The sequence below is a fragment of the Cyanistes caeruleus genome, chromosome 11 (assembly GCF_971803275.1).
Source record: "Cyanistes caeruleus chromosome 11, bCyaCae1.hap1.1, whole genome shotgun sequence".
Lineage (NCBI taxonomy): Eukaryota > Metazoa > Chordata > Aves > Passeriformes > Paridae > Cyanistes > Cyanistes caeruleus.
Window position 1 is genome coordinate 1,929,386 of NC_141711.1, and position 15,940 is coordinate 1,945,325.

At 45.2% G+C, this 15,940-nt stretch overlaps 1 protein-coding gene across 8 annotated transcripts in view; it reads right to left on the reverse strand.

The window, feature by feature from the left end:
- Positions 1 to 1,214: 1,214 nt before the first annotated feature.
- Positions 1,215 to 15,940, reverse strand: part of LOC111934941 (contactin-4) — a 263,405-nt gene continuing 248,679 nt past the window's right edge. For 7 of the 8 annotated variants that reach the window (XM_086846907.1, XM_086846910.1, XM_086846909.1 and 4 more), the window contains 11 exons: positions 13,526 to 13,701; positions 12,354 to 12,474; positions 11,128 to 11,286; positions 9,260 to 9,409; positions 8,804 to 8,874; positions 7,109 to 7,343; positions 6,506 to 6,621; positions 5,904 to 6,090; positions 5,278 to 5,390; positions 3,858 to 4,026; positions 1,215 to 2,950 (listed from right to left, as the gene is read on the reverse strand). In XM_086846907.1, the coding sequence (XP_086703033.1) occupies positions 2,850 to 2,950; positions 3,858 to 4,026; positions 5,278 to 5,390; positions 5,904 to 6,090; positions 6,506 to 6,621; positions 7,109 to 7,343; positions 8,804 to 8,874; positions 9,260 to 9,409; positions 11,128 to 11,286; positions 12,354 to 12,474; positions 13,526 to 13,701 (1,598 nt within the window). In that variant the 3' untranslated portion in view covers positions 1,215 to 2,849. The remainder of the gene's footprint in view (positions 2,951 to 3,857; positions 4,027 to 5,277; positions 5,391 to 5,903; positions 6,091 to 6,505; positions 6,622 to 7,108; positions 7,344 to 8,803; positions 8,875 to 9,259; positions 9,410 to 11,127; positions 11,287 to 12,353; positions 12,475 to 13,525; positions 13,702 to 15,940) is intronic. The other variant, XM_086846912.1, reaches the window with a different exon arrangement.

The window sequence follows — 15,940 nt, forward strand, 5'->3', positions numbered from 1 at the left end:
CTTTAACACTCTAAAATCAGAATTTCATTAGTAAAATCCTCAAAACAAGACTAAAGAGAATTCACTTACTGGAATGTGTTTTATGTCATGCCTTCCAGTGGCCTAATAAATAAGTTTTCTATGTAAAACCCCATTCCCATTAATGGCAAGCTGTTGCAGAGGCGAGTGCAATCTATTTAAATATATTTTACATGTCAGGACCTTGTTATTTCCAGGATGAGTCCTCACGGGGACAGGCAGGGCTGGATGGCTTGGAGAGCCAGCAGCCACACTTCTACTCATGCTAGTAAATAAATCCAAGCTGGTGTAAAGCAGGAGTAGCTGCATTTCCCCAGCCAGGCTGCAGCTCCTGCAGTGGCAGGTGAGGGTGGGATCTCACATCCTGGAGGGTGCAGGATGAGGACCTTTCCTGGCTGAGCTTCTCCTCATGGTCACAATCCCTGGAGGAAAATCTTCATCCCAGGCAGCACAAGGGAAAAGGGATTTGTCCAGGATCCCAGGCCAGTGTCTGTGTCAGGTTTTGGCAGCACCACACCAGATCTCCAGCCCCTAACTCCCACTGCACAAAATTATTCATTCCTCATTTTTTCCCTTCAAACCAGCTCCCAGCCCCTCATTCCTCCAGCCCAGCTTTTCCCTGCTGCCTCCAGGAGAGCATCCCCAGGAGCTGCTCCTCACCTGCCTCTGGAAATGGCAAATTTACTTTTCCTTTTAAAAATGGAATTGTGCTACGGGGCCGGTTTCTTTTTCTGCTCCATTGATTGCGAAGTGCAGCGTTTCTCCTTGGAATGCAGCGAGCACCGTCCAACTCCTGCCCCTGGAAGGATTAGAAATGTGCCTTGGGTGGATTTAGTGCTTTCAAGCCGTGCTCCCCAAATCCTCAGGAATCCCCAGGATAAGCAGAGGCAGTGCCTGGAAGGGTTTTGCTGCATCCACAGGGTCAGAGATGCTCCAACAGCACCGTCCCCATCAGCTTGGATAGCTCACAGCTCTACAAAACCATCCCAAAACTCACCTGCTCACAGTTTCGGTCACTTTTGGGAGCAGAATTAAATCAGAGGTGTATAAATAGATTTTTTTTTTTCTCCCGTCAAGTTTTGATTTAAACCAACTCTTGTATCTTCACATCAGTGACAGTCTCAGCAGGCTCTGAGGGGAAATTTCTCACTGGGCAGAACAAAAAGTGGAGGAAAAAGGCTCCTGGAAGACATGTATCTTTACAAATGACAGAATATTTATTACCAATACCTTTAAAAAAAGATTACATCTGCTAGATCACTGATAAATATCATTTACACCGGGGAGAAAACTACAGAAGCTTTTTTTTTATAATTTCATTTTTCTTGGTTTTGTGGATTTTTTATTTTTTTTTAAGGTTTTTCTTATTTTACTTTTTTTTTTACATAGAAGTAACCATATCAAACTAAGAAAGGAACACAGCTTGAAATACTGACAATATTTCTCTGGTCAACACCCCTGACTTTTACACAAGTGGAATCCTGATTATGAGTTACTGAATAAATATATTTAGAAGGTTTAAAAGTTAACTGTATTATTTTGTAAGCAAAAAAGACAAGTTACAGGCAAATTCAAGCTATCAGGAGGAAAAAAAATAAAATAAAATACCACTGCAGCGCATTGAAAGTTGAAAATTGTATAGAAAATTCCGTTGCCTTTTCCAGCGTTATCCCGTCTGAACTTACAAAATTCCCCGTAGTAACAAACAGTCCTTCTCTTGAGAAGAATTATTCCAGTGTGGATAGTGTCGTTTTCTGGTGTGACTCTGTTCTGCCTCCAGGAATCTGGGAAGAGTTTGTAAGGAAAGGCGAACTTCCAGCAGGGATCCCCGGGAGATTCCCACTTTTCCGTGCATCGCCTGGAGCCGGGGCAGCGTTTGATTCCCAAACGTTGTCTGGAGAGTGGAGTTACCAAGGATGAGGAGTTGTGTCCCAAAGAACGAGCCCAGAGCAGCTTTCTGTCTCAGAGTGGCCGTGCTCTGATCTCCTTGGAATTAATCCCCAAACACGCGGAATTTCCTTGGAATTAGATCTCCAAAGGGTCGAGCCGGGCGTGCCCCCAACGCCCCCGTTGCGTCACCGCAGGCAGAGGTCACAGCATTGCAGGATCCTCGTTTTCCCACCCAATTTAATGCTAATTATGATCAAGACAAAACAAATTTCACAGCCCCTCCTCGCTGCACGGTGCTGGAATATCGGCTACGTGTCCTGTAGTCCACAACCAACCAAAAACCAGGTGGGGATTTCCAAAATCCTGCTCTTGTGGGCGTTTCGAGTTTGTCCTGCTCAGAGCTCTGGATAAAACGTGTGTTAGCTGAACTCAGGAGCTGCCAGTGAAACTCAGCCTGTTACAATCTGGGTCTGGGTCAGTTCTGTACAGTCAACTCCAGCCAATTTGCCAAGAACAACTTGGAACTCTCCGCCGTAAAGGAAAAAATCCCAAACAATATTTCCGTGATAATGTCGTCCGTAGCATTTTATAGCAGAGGAAAAAAATTAATATCTACATCATATGTTAACTTTAAAAAATTCTATAAAACACTAAATATATAATAAAAAATATGCATATAAGGACATATGTAAACTGCTTTGGTAACATCGTATTACAGATGTTTTCAGTGCATTGCAGAGTTTCCAAGGAAACTTCAGACAAAGCTATATTTGCTTTGAGGAAGTACTGTATAATGCCATTCCTAAAGAAGCATAAACATTTTTTTTTTTCCAGTAGTAAGATGTACTCAAACCACAATATTACTTAGTACTGGGTGTCTCCAAAACAACTAGCTAAATGTTGCTTATATTATAAAGAAGAAGTCCTGGATGTCATTGTTGTCATAAACTGGAGCGGGCTGTGAGGGAGATCATGATTGTGCTGAGGGCTGACAGGGTGCAGGCGCTGGAGGTCGACGAGCCCGAGCCTCTGGCGTAGGCATCTGAGAGGGGAGAGGGGGAAAAGGAGCCAGAGGTGAGCAGAGAGCAATCCCTAAACTCTCCTTTAACCCACCCCATCCAAAGCTTGAATTCTCATTCCTCAGATAAGGCACAGCCCCCTCCTCCTCTTCACTGTGTCCAGCTGAATTGTTGGTTTCAATTCCTGTCCCCCTTGTGTTGAGGCTCCTCCTCTCACAGTTCTGTCATTTCACATGCTGCCTGCTTGTCATTATTTGGTATTTTTTGACAATTGCAGCATCTCCCAGCTGTTCCTGGTGACCCCCATCCCAGAGGAGCCCTGTACCTGCTCTGTCACCCACGGCCTGGAGCCAAATGGGGGCTGGAGTGTTCCAGCTCCCCTCGCCCCTCCTGTGCTGCTGATTAAATTCCTCTGCATGGTTTACACAGCCACGGTGGGGAGAACTCTGCTCTCACCCAGGGCTTTTTTACATCACTCTCATTTTAATGCCATATTCCTGCATTGCAGAGGCTCCTGATTTAATGCAGCTTATAAACTGGGACATTATTAATGGAAGATGGGACATGGAGATTTTGCAAAAGCCATGTCGTGTAATAAAATACGCTTTGTGTTTGTTCTTCTACACCACCTCATTTCCCTAAATAAATATTTATGCATCCAGCACACTGTGGGATGTGGCTGTACAGTAGCCCTTACAGACTCAGAAGCCTCTGCATCCTGTATTTGGCTACAGTGAATGGCAGTGAAACAATAAATTCACTGCATGGAACTAGAGGGGAAAGTGTCTGGAAACCTTGAACACAAATAGAACTACTTAGGATGGCATTTCTTATGGCTGAATCTTGCTTTTGGGATGAAATCAGAAGCGGGGACTGGAATATCTGCTGCTGGGACCCCGTGGCACAGAGCCCAAACCCCCCCATCCTTACTGGATATCTTTGGGATTCGGATTTGCTCGCTGCTGCTGCCGTCGCCGCCGTCGCTGAAGGGTTTGATCTCGATGATGTAATCCTCATCAAAGGGCAGGGACAGCTCCACTGAGGTTTTATTTGTTTCTATGACAGACGTGCTGCTCTGCCTGTTCCACCTGTACAAAACCTGCGGCCGAGGGAGACAGAACAGGAGGCAGAAAGGGCAGAGCTGTCACCTCAGGCTGTGCAGAGGTGCTGCTGCTCTTTTGCTGCCCCAGGCATGGTCTGGTCACACAGGGGACATGTGGGATTTGCTGGGACACCAGCACAGAGGTGGCAGTGCCCGGGCAGGGGGGTGACACTGGCAGGATCAGCAGCACCCAACACGGCACCGGTACCCTGTGCAGCCCCTCAGAGAAACCTTTACCTTGGTCAAGCTAAAAGAAACCCCTATAAAAGTAAAAACTTCTTTATAGAGGTCAGAAACTCCTTATTATGCTCCTTCTGGAAACTGAGTTGGGATATTTGATGCAGTGCCATCAATGGTTTCCCAGAATAAATGACTTTTGTGAATGACCTTCTGCGCTGTGGGAGTTGCACTAATTTATATCATAAATTGTGACATAAAATACAGGATTTCTAGGCAAAAAGAAGAAAAATGGGCAATGTTTTGCTGTGATTCAGGAAATAAATCCATGTGGCTGGGCTATCCTTATAGTCAGTTAAAGGAGAATGTTTTAAAAAGCCTCTAGATGCTTTTCCAGGGTGACGAGTCTCTCTCTCTCCCTCCCTCTTAATTTGCATTTCAAACCTAAAGTATGTCGTGAAAAGCTGCTCCATATTGCTGAGGTTCATTAGAGGTTTGGACTAAAAACCCCTGAGGAATTACTTATTTTTGCTGAGCCCACACAGAGCACCAAAGACACCTTAAAGTTGGTGCAGGAATTGAGGGGAGCTGGCACAGGCTCGCCAAGCTGCTGGCATTCCAGACTGGGAATAAAATGTGGAGCATGGCCAGGTCCTTCACTGGCTCAGGCTCTGGTGGAAAATGTTTGCACAGTTCCAACCCCAGGGCAACATCTTTTTGGCAAAATGAAACCCTTGAGGAAGGTTGAACCAAAATGAACCTTGAGGAAGGAGCTGAATTCTTCCCAAGGTTTCTCTCTAGTTAAATTATTTCCTATTAAAACTGCTTCTAATGAGGATTCTCTTTCTTTTCCTCTTGGCTTGCCTTTCTGCAGAGAATGGAGCTATTAAAAAGCATTTTATTTATCTGCAATTAAGGGGCCAACTACAGCCTTTGGGACGTTTCCAGGGAAGGCAGGAGCGAAGTCCTGCAGGTGGGAGCTGCAGGAAAAGTGTGCTCACATGGACAGGCATGGCTCTGGTTTTGGAGGAGTGCCCCAGATCTGACCTGGGAAATCATGGAATTACTCACTTTGTAGCCTCTCACTTCTGACTCGTTGTCCAAGGCTTTCACCTGGTCCCAGTTCAGGATGATCTTGGAGTCGGATGAATTCCACACGATGTTCCCGGGGGGCTGACTCGGTGCTACACCAAAAAACAGACAGCAGCACGTTGCTGAGGAGAATCAATTCCCAGCTGGATCCCTTCCAGTGCCAGTGGGGCTTCCACCAGCACAGCTGAGCCTGCCCAGAGCCCTGTCCCTCTGCAGAGCTAACGAGCTGCTCCACTCATCTGTGTCCTCAAGGTCACGGGAGGTGTGACACGACACGGGGCTTTAAATGAAAAAAAGGATTCAGTCACTTGCTCAACATGCCTGAGACCAGAGGAAAAAAGCCCTCTTGAACACTGAGATAAATATTTAATTTGCCTGCACAGCTGTGATTTTGGTTTTGCATGCTCTGCTTACTTAACACCGGGAAGAACCTCACAAAAAAAAAAAAAAAAAAAAAAAAATTAAATAAAAAGGCTGAGCCTGGTAAATCTGCACAAAAACCTGGCAAGGAGAAATCTGACAGCTCCTTCAGACTCAAGAGAGCTGGGAAATGGGAGAGGGGAGCAGTGGCTGGACCCTGCCAGGGCCTCTGTGCCAACACTCACGTGGCTTTTTGGTGGTGACGTTGACGGCGGCGCTGGAGGGGCCGGTGCCGGCCGTGTTGTAGGCCCTGACTGCCAGGTGGTAGAGGGCATTGCCCCTCAGGTTGCTGACTTTTGTGGAGGTTTGGTTCCCAACCGTCCGGATCCTTTTGGCGTTCTCCTCCTTCTCGTCGTGCCGCCAGCAGCGCACCTGGGGGGCAGAGCAGGGCTGTGGCACTGCCCACCCCAGAGGGGCTGGCAGCACCCCTTCCTTCTGTCACCAACCCAGATCTGCCCCCAGGGACACCTCCTGCTCCCTGCCACCTTCCCTGGCCCTGCTGGGCACCAGCCTGGCTCCCCTCCCCAAGCCTGGCCATGGCAGCACCTCCAGGGAGGGCTCCGCTTCCAGCAGGCCCCACACAGAAAGGTGGAATTTTTAACCTTGTGAGAGAATGGTGGAATTTTTAACCTTGTGAGAGAATGGTGGAATTTTAACCATGAGATGTCTGTGCACTAAAGAGGCAGAGAGAAGCAAATCCACCTTAGGAACACACCCATGGCAGGAGGAGCAGCAGGAGGACATCTCTGTGTCCCCTTAAGGAAGGATCCTGCACTGTTTTCCATACCTCATATCCCTGTATTCTTCCTTTGTGCTGGTTCTCCCACGGGGGAGCCCAAGAAACTTCCACGTCTGAGGCAGAAACACTTCTGGCCAAAACAGTGGTGGGGGCTCTGGTTGGCTCTGGGTAGTTAAAAGCAGAAGTAAGACTTTTCAATTCTATGTTCAATTAGTCCCAAACACCAGGGGAATTATTTTCCTCATTGCACAAGGAAGGAAGCAAACAAATGTCCACGTTTCAAACCGATGGCCTGTCAGGCTGTGCCGGGCCTCTCCCTCAGAAATAATAAGCTGTCATTACTAAACTCAGCCCAGGATACCATGTACTGTAATTAGGACAAGTGGGAACATTTTCTAATCAGTGGACATTAATTCATGCTAAATCTCCACGGAATTCTTCCCAGATTACATATTACTTTTCCATTACTATCAAAAGATTTCATTACGATTAACGTTATTTTAATGACTACGAGAAGAATTAATCACGGTTCGCCATTTATTATAAACCAGAGCGGGGCTGAGGTATCAAAGGATGCGTCAAGGTGGAGACCAAAGCCCTTCAGAGCCTGAAAGGGAGGAGGGAGAGGAGGTGGGGAGGGCTCATCTCTACCTTCCTCTGCCGAGTAGACGACGGTGACGGGGCTGAAGGAGCCTTCCCCCTTGTTGTTGTAGACGCCCACTTTGACCTCGTAGGGCGAGAAGGGCGGCAGGCTCTCGTTACGGAACACGTAGCGGGCGGCGTCCGGCGAGGCCACCACCGTCTGCATCCAGCTGACCGTGCCCAAGGGCCGGAAAGCCACCACGTAGCCAAAGCCACCCCCGTTCTGCAGCTCCTCGGGCACCGTCTGTGGGCAGGGACAAACAGCGGCTTCAGCGCACGCCGAGCGCCCCGCCGCGCCCCCGGCATTCCCCTCGGTCCTCTGCCTTCAGAGGCTGGACTTGATGATCTCAGAGATCTTTTCCAACCTAGTTAATTGGTTCTGTGGCTCTGTGATGATTCTGTGAACACAGCACTGGACAGAGGTGCAGGAGGTCCTGTGTCACATCCAACAGGAATTCATCCCATCTTGCCTGCACCAGAGCCTTTCTGCTCCATGGCAGAAACACGTTTCCACATGAAGCAGCACCTCCAGAAGACACTTCTCCTGGAGCTTATTTCCCCTCCCTCCCTGACCAGATGGGGCCTCCATTCCTGATGTAATTTTAGGCTTTGTGAAGAGCCTGAGGTTTGTTCTGTTCCTGCTTTCCCAACACACGTGCTGCCGCTCCCAGGCCTTTGGGATCACACGTGAACAAAGAACACACCCTGGACACACTGACACTTCCTACTCCAAGGCTTGCAGCCCCCTAAAAATCTGCACTAAACCCAAAGGTTCCAGTATTAAAATAATCCTTAATTATGGGTCACCTTAATCCCTGAGATGTCCATGGAGCTTCAGCCTGAGTTACTACTGGTGACTGCATCCTGCTCTGTGCTGCAGGGCTCACATAAAGAAAAGGCCTCTGGACATTTAAAAGAGTAAAACCACTCTTTATCAAAATGCAAATTATATTTTGTGCAAATTACATCTCGAACCAATGGCTGATGTTCTGGCCATGTGTGTTTTTGAAACATATTGCAGTATCTTTAGGAGACACGGCGTAACTAATTAGTCCAACAGAGGAGGAAATTTAGCACATTGAGCTGTGTGGTGAGGACAAAAACCCATTTATAGGTTTTTAATAACCTCAAGAATAACTCTGGCGATTCATTCTGCCAGCTTGGTCAGAAATAGTGCTAAATGGAAGTGTTAGCATGTCTAGTGGAGTTCATTATTAGGAGAAATATGCCAGCTGCATCGCATCACAACACAAAAATATGAGCAGACAAATGACTAAAGTTCTAACCCCGTCTGCCTTAAGGAATATTAAACATTTCCCATCTCTGCATCTCCTCTCGCTGGCTGCCATCAGCAGCAATGAAAGTCAGCCTGCCCTGTGCTGGCTCTGATCTGTTTGCTGCCTCATATCCCAGGCAGGAGGAGGGAGGAAGCTGGAAGCCAGCACAGAAATTCTCCAGCAGCTCAGGATGTTCCAAGCTTGGTTTATCCCTTGGGCATCCACATCTTGTCGTGTGGGTGTGCTGGGAGTCAAGGGGAGCTGAGCTGGTGGCAGATCCTGCTCCCCATGGCCCCTGCTCCCCACTTCCCCGGGGCTGGGCCCATCCTTTAGCTCCATCTGCTCAGCTGGGCTGTTTTTAGCACACAATCTGGGCTTTTTGACTGCCAACCCTTCCAAATCCACAGAAGGCTGGAGTGAGACTCACCTCCCAGGTAATGACCAGCTCAGACTTGCTGCCTCCACCTCCACTGACATTAGCTGGGGTCACCTCAGGGACTGCAAAAAAAATAAATGCAGAAGATGGATGTGACAGCTTTGAAACCCAAAACCCACATGGAGATGGAACAGAGCAGCAGGACACTGCTGGCCTTCCCCTGCTGGTGCCAGCAACTGTTAAAATGACTAATTTGCCATGGCAAACAGCACATTAAAAGTATGTCAATAATAGTATATTAAAAGTATGTCAATTAACTTGTGTATTCAGTCTCTAATTGTTTAGTTTAAACATTGAAAAAGATCTTTTATTTATTTTCCCGTTTCACATTCGTTTCCTCCATGGGCTCCAACAGAACAGAGGAGCCACCTGCCCACAGCTGAGGGATCTCTTGGCATTTATCCCCCAAGGAATTCCCCCTCAGCCCCTCTGCCCAGCACTACTTACGAGCTTCCTCGGTTCTTCTCTTCTCGGAGGGCTTGCTGGGCTCCCCGATCCCGATCAGGTTGGCAGCCACCACTCTGAACTCGTACTCCACCCACGGGTTCAGCCCCACCACCGTGGCCGTGAACGTCCTGCCGTCGATGATCTCTGGGACTGCAAGGAAACCCACTGGCATGTTCAAATACTGCTGGGAAAGGCACAGGGAAATCTCATTTCCTTACAGGTGAGGGCTTAACGTAAGTACCAAGAAGGGTTGGTAAACTTTCTCTGATTTTTCTGTTTTGCCAAGTGCAAAGAAGTGAAAGAGGCAGCATTAACCCCCTGTGCACTAAACCCCCCTGCTTTTAGCCCAGAAATTCCTGCCATTAAAGGGTTTCTCTAAAATTGCCAGAGTTTGGAAACAAAGTGTCAAGACACCAGGTTTGGAGGGTGTTTATTTTTCTCTTTTTGAAACACACTGTTGTCTCTGTTTAATGGCTGCTGGAACAAAATTAACCTCTGACGGAATGAGCAATTACATCATGGGATTTTTCCCCTCTATCAGGAAAATAATTCTCCTTAAAGATGGGCTGGATGACACGGTCTGTCCCTGAGGGATGTCTTTATAGGCCACAATTACTGTTGTATATCTCCAGCACAGCAACAAGAGATAGGAATTCATTCTGTTTTCCCTTAAACATTCATGAGAAAAATGGGTGAGTAATGGCACTGGCTGCACCCTAAATCTTTGGGTTGCCAAACCTGAAACCAGTTAATAAGAGCAGTGCTCTGCAGCCAGGGAAATTGCTTTTCACATCAGGGCTGCAGCTCAGTGTGGGGGCTGAGGTGTTACAGGTAGGTAAAAACCTTATAAAAAAAAGGCCTTGTAAAACCAGGCTTTATTTTTTTATTATTTTTTTATTATTATTTTTTATTATTTATTTTTAAATTATTTATTATTTATTATATTATTTTATTTTTTTATTTTATTTATTACTTAGGCTGAGCTAAAAGCTAGCCTGATAAGGTCTTGTGAGAAACCTGTCAGCTTTCATAAGACTGGAACTCACTGTAACAGTGAAAATCTACTTAATTCCTTAAGGAAAAATTATAGAGATGAAAATCAGTTTATATAACAAACTGTTCTTATGAAACAATTTATGCCTTTAAAAATAAGAAGTCTATCCCGTGAGAATCTGCAAAAAAAATGTAAACTATGTAAAAAAGAGAAAAGTTTGCTGAACATGTGCCCTAACCATTACCAACCAGTAAAGTGAATTTCAAGAGATTATTGGCTAGCCAGATTCAAACACAGTATCTTCTGATATTCCTATAAATGTAAACAAAATAAATAATAATAATGAAATAATAACAAATAAAAGAATAATAAGATGATAATAAAATAAAATATTAATTAATAGATTAAATAATAAATAAAATAACATAAGAAAAATGAAATATTAGTAAATAAAAGAACTAATAAGATAATAAATAGTAAATAAATAATAAATAAAAGAATAATAAATAAATAATAAATAAAAGAATAATAAATAATTTAATAAATAAATGAAATAATGATGAATAAATTAATAAATAAAATAATAATAAATAAATAATTAGAATAATAGAGAAATAAAATAAATAAATGAATAAATATTTTTAAAAATAAACAAAATAATGATAAATAAAATAATAAATAAATAAAATAATGGAAAAATAAAATAAAATAATAAATAAAATAAAAGAAATTAAAATAACAGAAAAATAAAATAATAAACAAATAAAAGAAATTAAAATTCTACACCAAGAAACAGTGTCATTTCCATCTCCACACGGCACTGAGGGGTGGGTTTGCCATCCCTGGAGCTCCCTGTGCCAGGTGAGGACCTTACCTGTGCTCACTGCCTGCCAGCCCACCGAGAAGGGCGTGCGTGCCTGCACCACGTACATGGTGATGGGGCTGTGGTTGTCTGCCCCCGGCCTCCAGGACAGCTGGGCCGTGGTGTCTGTCACCTCATCGATGGTCACAGCCTCGGGGGGCCCCGGGGGACCTGTGGGACCGCAGCAGAACCCCAGTGACTCGAGGGACAGAGAGGGGATGGGTCCCTGCAGAGCAGCTGGGGCAGCTGCAGCTCTCCCTGCCTGCCTGGGGCTGGGAGCAGTGTGGTGGCAGAGATCAGGATGTCACTGAGGCTCTGCAGGGAGCCCCAGGCAGGGAGAGACCTCTCTGCTCCATCCCACGGCCTTTGCTGCCCGAGCGATGCCCGAGGTTCACTCTGCTCCCACCTCGGACATCACAGAAGGGTTTGGGCTGGAAGGGACCTTAAATCCCATCCTGTCCCACCCCTGCCATGGCAGGGACACCTCCCACTGGCCCAGGCTGCTCCAGCCCTGTCCAGCCTGGCCTTGGACTCCTCCAGGGGCAGCCCCAGCTGCTCTGGGCACCCTGGGGCACCCTGTGCCAGTGCTCTAACACCCCTGGTGTTTCTAGGGAGTGACAAGATCAGGGCTTTTATCATCATCAAGGGTTATTTCATTTAATGAGAACTGAGTATTCCTCCTGTTTATGAGAACCAAGGGTAGCAAGGACAGAGCAGCACCCAAATTTGCCTTCCCCAAAGTGAACAAGCAGGGAAATATAAATCATATTTGTCATAAGGACACAGACTCAGGGTAATTAATTACAGCTCTGTTAAAGTCAAACTTGCACATCACCTGTGCATGGTAATGAAGAGATCTCGGTATATCAGTGGAGTTTAATAAGAATAAATCATGTTTATTCTGAAGAAGAATAACGTTGTTTGGCAGAAGTGCTGCCAATAGCTGGATGCTGTTCCTGCTGCTCAGGCCATGGCACAAATGAGCTCAGAGGGTGCAGGGCTGGCATTCAGGACATGGACAGGTACCAGAGATGTGTGGGCTAGCTCTGCTGGGAGCATCTGAAACACCTGACATGCTCTGGTGGGTGCTGTGAACCCCAGTGTGCACTCAGAGCTTTTCCCTCAGATTGGTTACAAGGTGTGGGGCTGTCTCTGAGCCCAGGGATTGCAGAAGGCAGGAAAAAAAAAATAAAATAAATTCTACGACAACACCAACAACAGCAGCAAAATTCAAATACCTCTTACAATCAGGTCTGCAGCAGCTGAGAGCTTGTCCACACTTGTTTGCACCATGCAGACGTATTTCCCTGCATGCTTCAGCTGGATGCTCCTGATCATCAAATCACCAGCTGAATCCTGCTGATAAAGTAGGGAAAAGTGGTTACAATTACTTTTTAATGAGGCCTAAACATCATTATCACATGAAGGACACTGTGACTAATGGATTTACTTTATGCTGGCTGATGAGAGCATCACCAAGCAAGCCATGGCTTGTTAAAATGCTGGGAATCTGCCTGGAAGGTAAGAGAGGGAGCATCCCTAAAATTCTGGCTCCTCCAGGGAGCTGGGGGTGCTGTTAAGAACTTTCCCCATTAAAACAAAGTGACAGTGTAGGACAGGTTCACTCTGATTCCTCCTTTTTCTCTCTGGATATCGGATTTTTACCCTCTCTGGCATCCAGAGGCCCAGGCTGTGTCTCCATCTCTCCTGCAAGGGAAGCCCAGCCCAAATCTGGAGGTATCAGCAGTAGTTTCACAGCTTTGTGTGCCAGCCAGCATTTTGATTGCCCAGCATTTTTGTGCTAAAGATCATGAGAACAGCACTCTGCGAGGAAATCTTGCATCACACACCAGCAGTAATTTGTTTTCCAAACGCCAAGTGCATGTCTGATTAACTGGTGAATAGAACTAATTAGATTTCTGCATGTATTGGATGCTGAGAACCTCTCTCAATTTCTCTCCAGACACAAAGCATTCAATAGATTGGAAATCTCAGGGTAATCTCGTGGTTGTGGCCTTTGGACTGAGGAATATGAATAAAGTTTGTAATTTTAGCTTTGTGGGCCAAAACAGGAGCAGTCACTCTGTAAAGCCATGGCTGCTGCTGCTGTGAGCTCTGGGCAGCAATCTGGGAGTTCATCTTTAAATGATTTTTTTTTAAGATATAAGAGAAAGGCTTGGAAATGGTATCTGCTTTTCCTTTCAGCATTAAATTTCACTGACAAATGTAAACATGAACTGTCACTATGCCCAAGACCTGTTGCTCTCTAAAACCTCCCTCAGAGCAACATGCAAAACCCTTCCCAGTTTTCTACCTCTGCTGAAAATCGTCCATTTCTTTCCTCCTTTTTCTTGCTGCCTTCTGTTAGCAGCCTTTTCTACATCCCCACCTTGTCAGGTTTAATACTTACCCCTCCCACCCTTTCAAAGTGATCCCCATCTTTCTCAAAGTCGATCAGGTGCCCGTTGAAGGACCAGGTGAACACGATGTCCAGGGAGTGGTCGTGGGACACCTGGCAAGGCAGGACGATGCTTTCTCCAACTGTGACATCCATGCTGAAAGGGGACACCATGACCCGGGTTGGATCTACAAACAACAAAGAAATGGGGAAAAAGAAAAAAAAAAAAAGATTATTCTTGTTCTCCTGAGGAGCAGAGACAGGGCTGAGAGAGATCCTAAGCACTGATCACTCAGGAAAGTCCTTAAATCAACAAGTGAATTATTCCATCTTTGGGTTTATCCTTTCTCTACTTATTGGATTAAAACACTTCATAAACCCCCCAGAATTCTTTTCCAGTCACAATCCTGATGAAGGAGGAAAGAAAAGGCTGGAAAAGATCTGAAAGGCTAGATTAAATCTTTTTATCAGAGATTCTCTCATTTGAATCTTCTCACTTCAAGCGTTCTTCCACACTCATGCATTGCTCACCGTGGTTATCAAAAATATGTTCTGTTGTTCCCAAATTAAATATAAAACCTCCAAAACTGGAATAAAAAGGATGTATTAAAAGCAGGAGTTTTTAATGTGGCCATTCCTGGAAAGGCAAAGATCAGGCTGAGATTATTGTTATGCTGTTTACTGGGAGCTGGCCACGCTCTCTGAGGGATGATTTCACATCTCAAATCCTTCCCTTGTGCAGGGAGGGCCCCCACAAAAAATAAATCTAAAAGATGAGTGATGCCAACAGAACCTTGCACTGCCTGGAGCCCAAAGCCTGCTGGGGTGTGGGCAGGGCCATGGCAGGGGGCTGGGGCAGAAGGAGGCTCCAAACCAGGACATTTCCAAAGGGAAGCCCCAGACACGGAGCAGGTTCTGAGTCAAACACAGGCAGCAGCTCCACCCTCACTCAGGACTAATCCCTGGCACAGCTGGAGCTCCACAGCTCCTTTACCACTGGTTTAATTGTCCATTTTTCACCTCAGTGTGAGCAGAGTGTGGCACAGAAAGATGAGCCACCACACATTATGCAGACTCCAGCTCCTCGTCTGTGCCTGTGAATTCCCTCTGCCTCTAAAGTTAACATTTCTCTTCCATTTCTGTTGACAAAAATGCGGCAATTTTTTCTACAGGGCCTCAGAGGAAATGAAAAGGAGAAAAAATATTGCTTAACAATGAGAGCAAAAGTCTGAAAATCATACAGAGATAGATATTTTTGCTTATTCCAAAAATCTACTCTGCACAGCTGTCATGCTAAAATAATACCAACATTATTCAATCTCTGGTACATGACACCAAAATCTTAACTACTTCTTCCTGAGCCTATTTCCCACCTGCTTAATTCCCTGCTAAATTAATAAAGATACAGCAACACAGATAGGGACTGGGCAGAACCGCTCACGGAAATCCAGGGGATGCAAAACTGTTCCTGGATTTTCAACCTTATCAAAACTCTACAGGAGGTGGGGAGAAGGATTTTGTTGCTGTCTGTAGAGATTTCAGATCAAGTCCTCTGGGGCTTGGCTGTATTATCTTGGACAAATTTCATTTGTCTGTTATTTTGTTCACTTGTGACCAAACAGAGGAACTCTTAGAGTAACTGTTATGACACTTAATTAGTCAATTAATTAATTAATACATTACATATTTCTCAGGTGTTTATAAACACAAAAAGAATGAAGAATATAAAGACTATAAGAATATAGAACAGAATATATAATTGTATAGAATTTTAGAATATAGAATAGATTCTAGAATATAGAAATCTGGTGTGTAATTTCTATTCTACAGAATTCTATAAAATATTATAGAATTCTATACAATTATATTGTAGAGTATATTAGATACATAATTATATATATATATACAAAATATTCTTTATGGAATATTTATATTCTAGAATATAGTTAGAATATTATAGGTTTATACAACCTATAGGTTATAGGTTTATATAAACATAGAGAATATTAAATATGATAGAATTCTGGTATTTCTATAAAAGATATCAAGAAATTGGTGTTTGCTGAAGGCCAGAGCAGCTCAGCACAGCTCCTGCAGGTGCTGTAGGAACTGAGTGCTCGGTGCTCCCACAAATGCCTGCAGGTTTCATGGAATCATGGAATCATTTAGCTTGGAAAAGATCTTTTAAGGTCACCAACCACTCCTCACCCCTGCCAAGGCCACCGGTGTCCCACGTCCCAGCTGCCACATCCAGACCTCTGTTAAATCCCCAGGGGCTCCATCCCTGCCCTGGGCAGCACAGAGCTTTCCATGGGGAATTCCTGCTGATGCCCAGCCATGCCTGTCACTGCTGAGATGGGGTCCTGCATCCCTGGGGTGCGATCCTGCATCTTTGGGATGGGATCCTGCATCTTTGGGATGGGATCC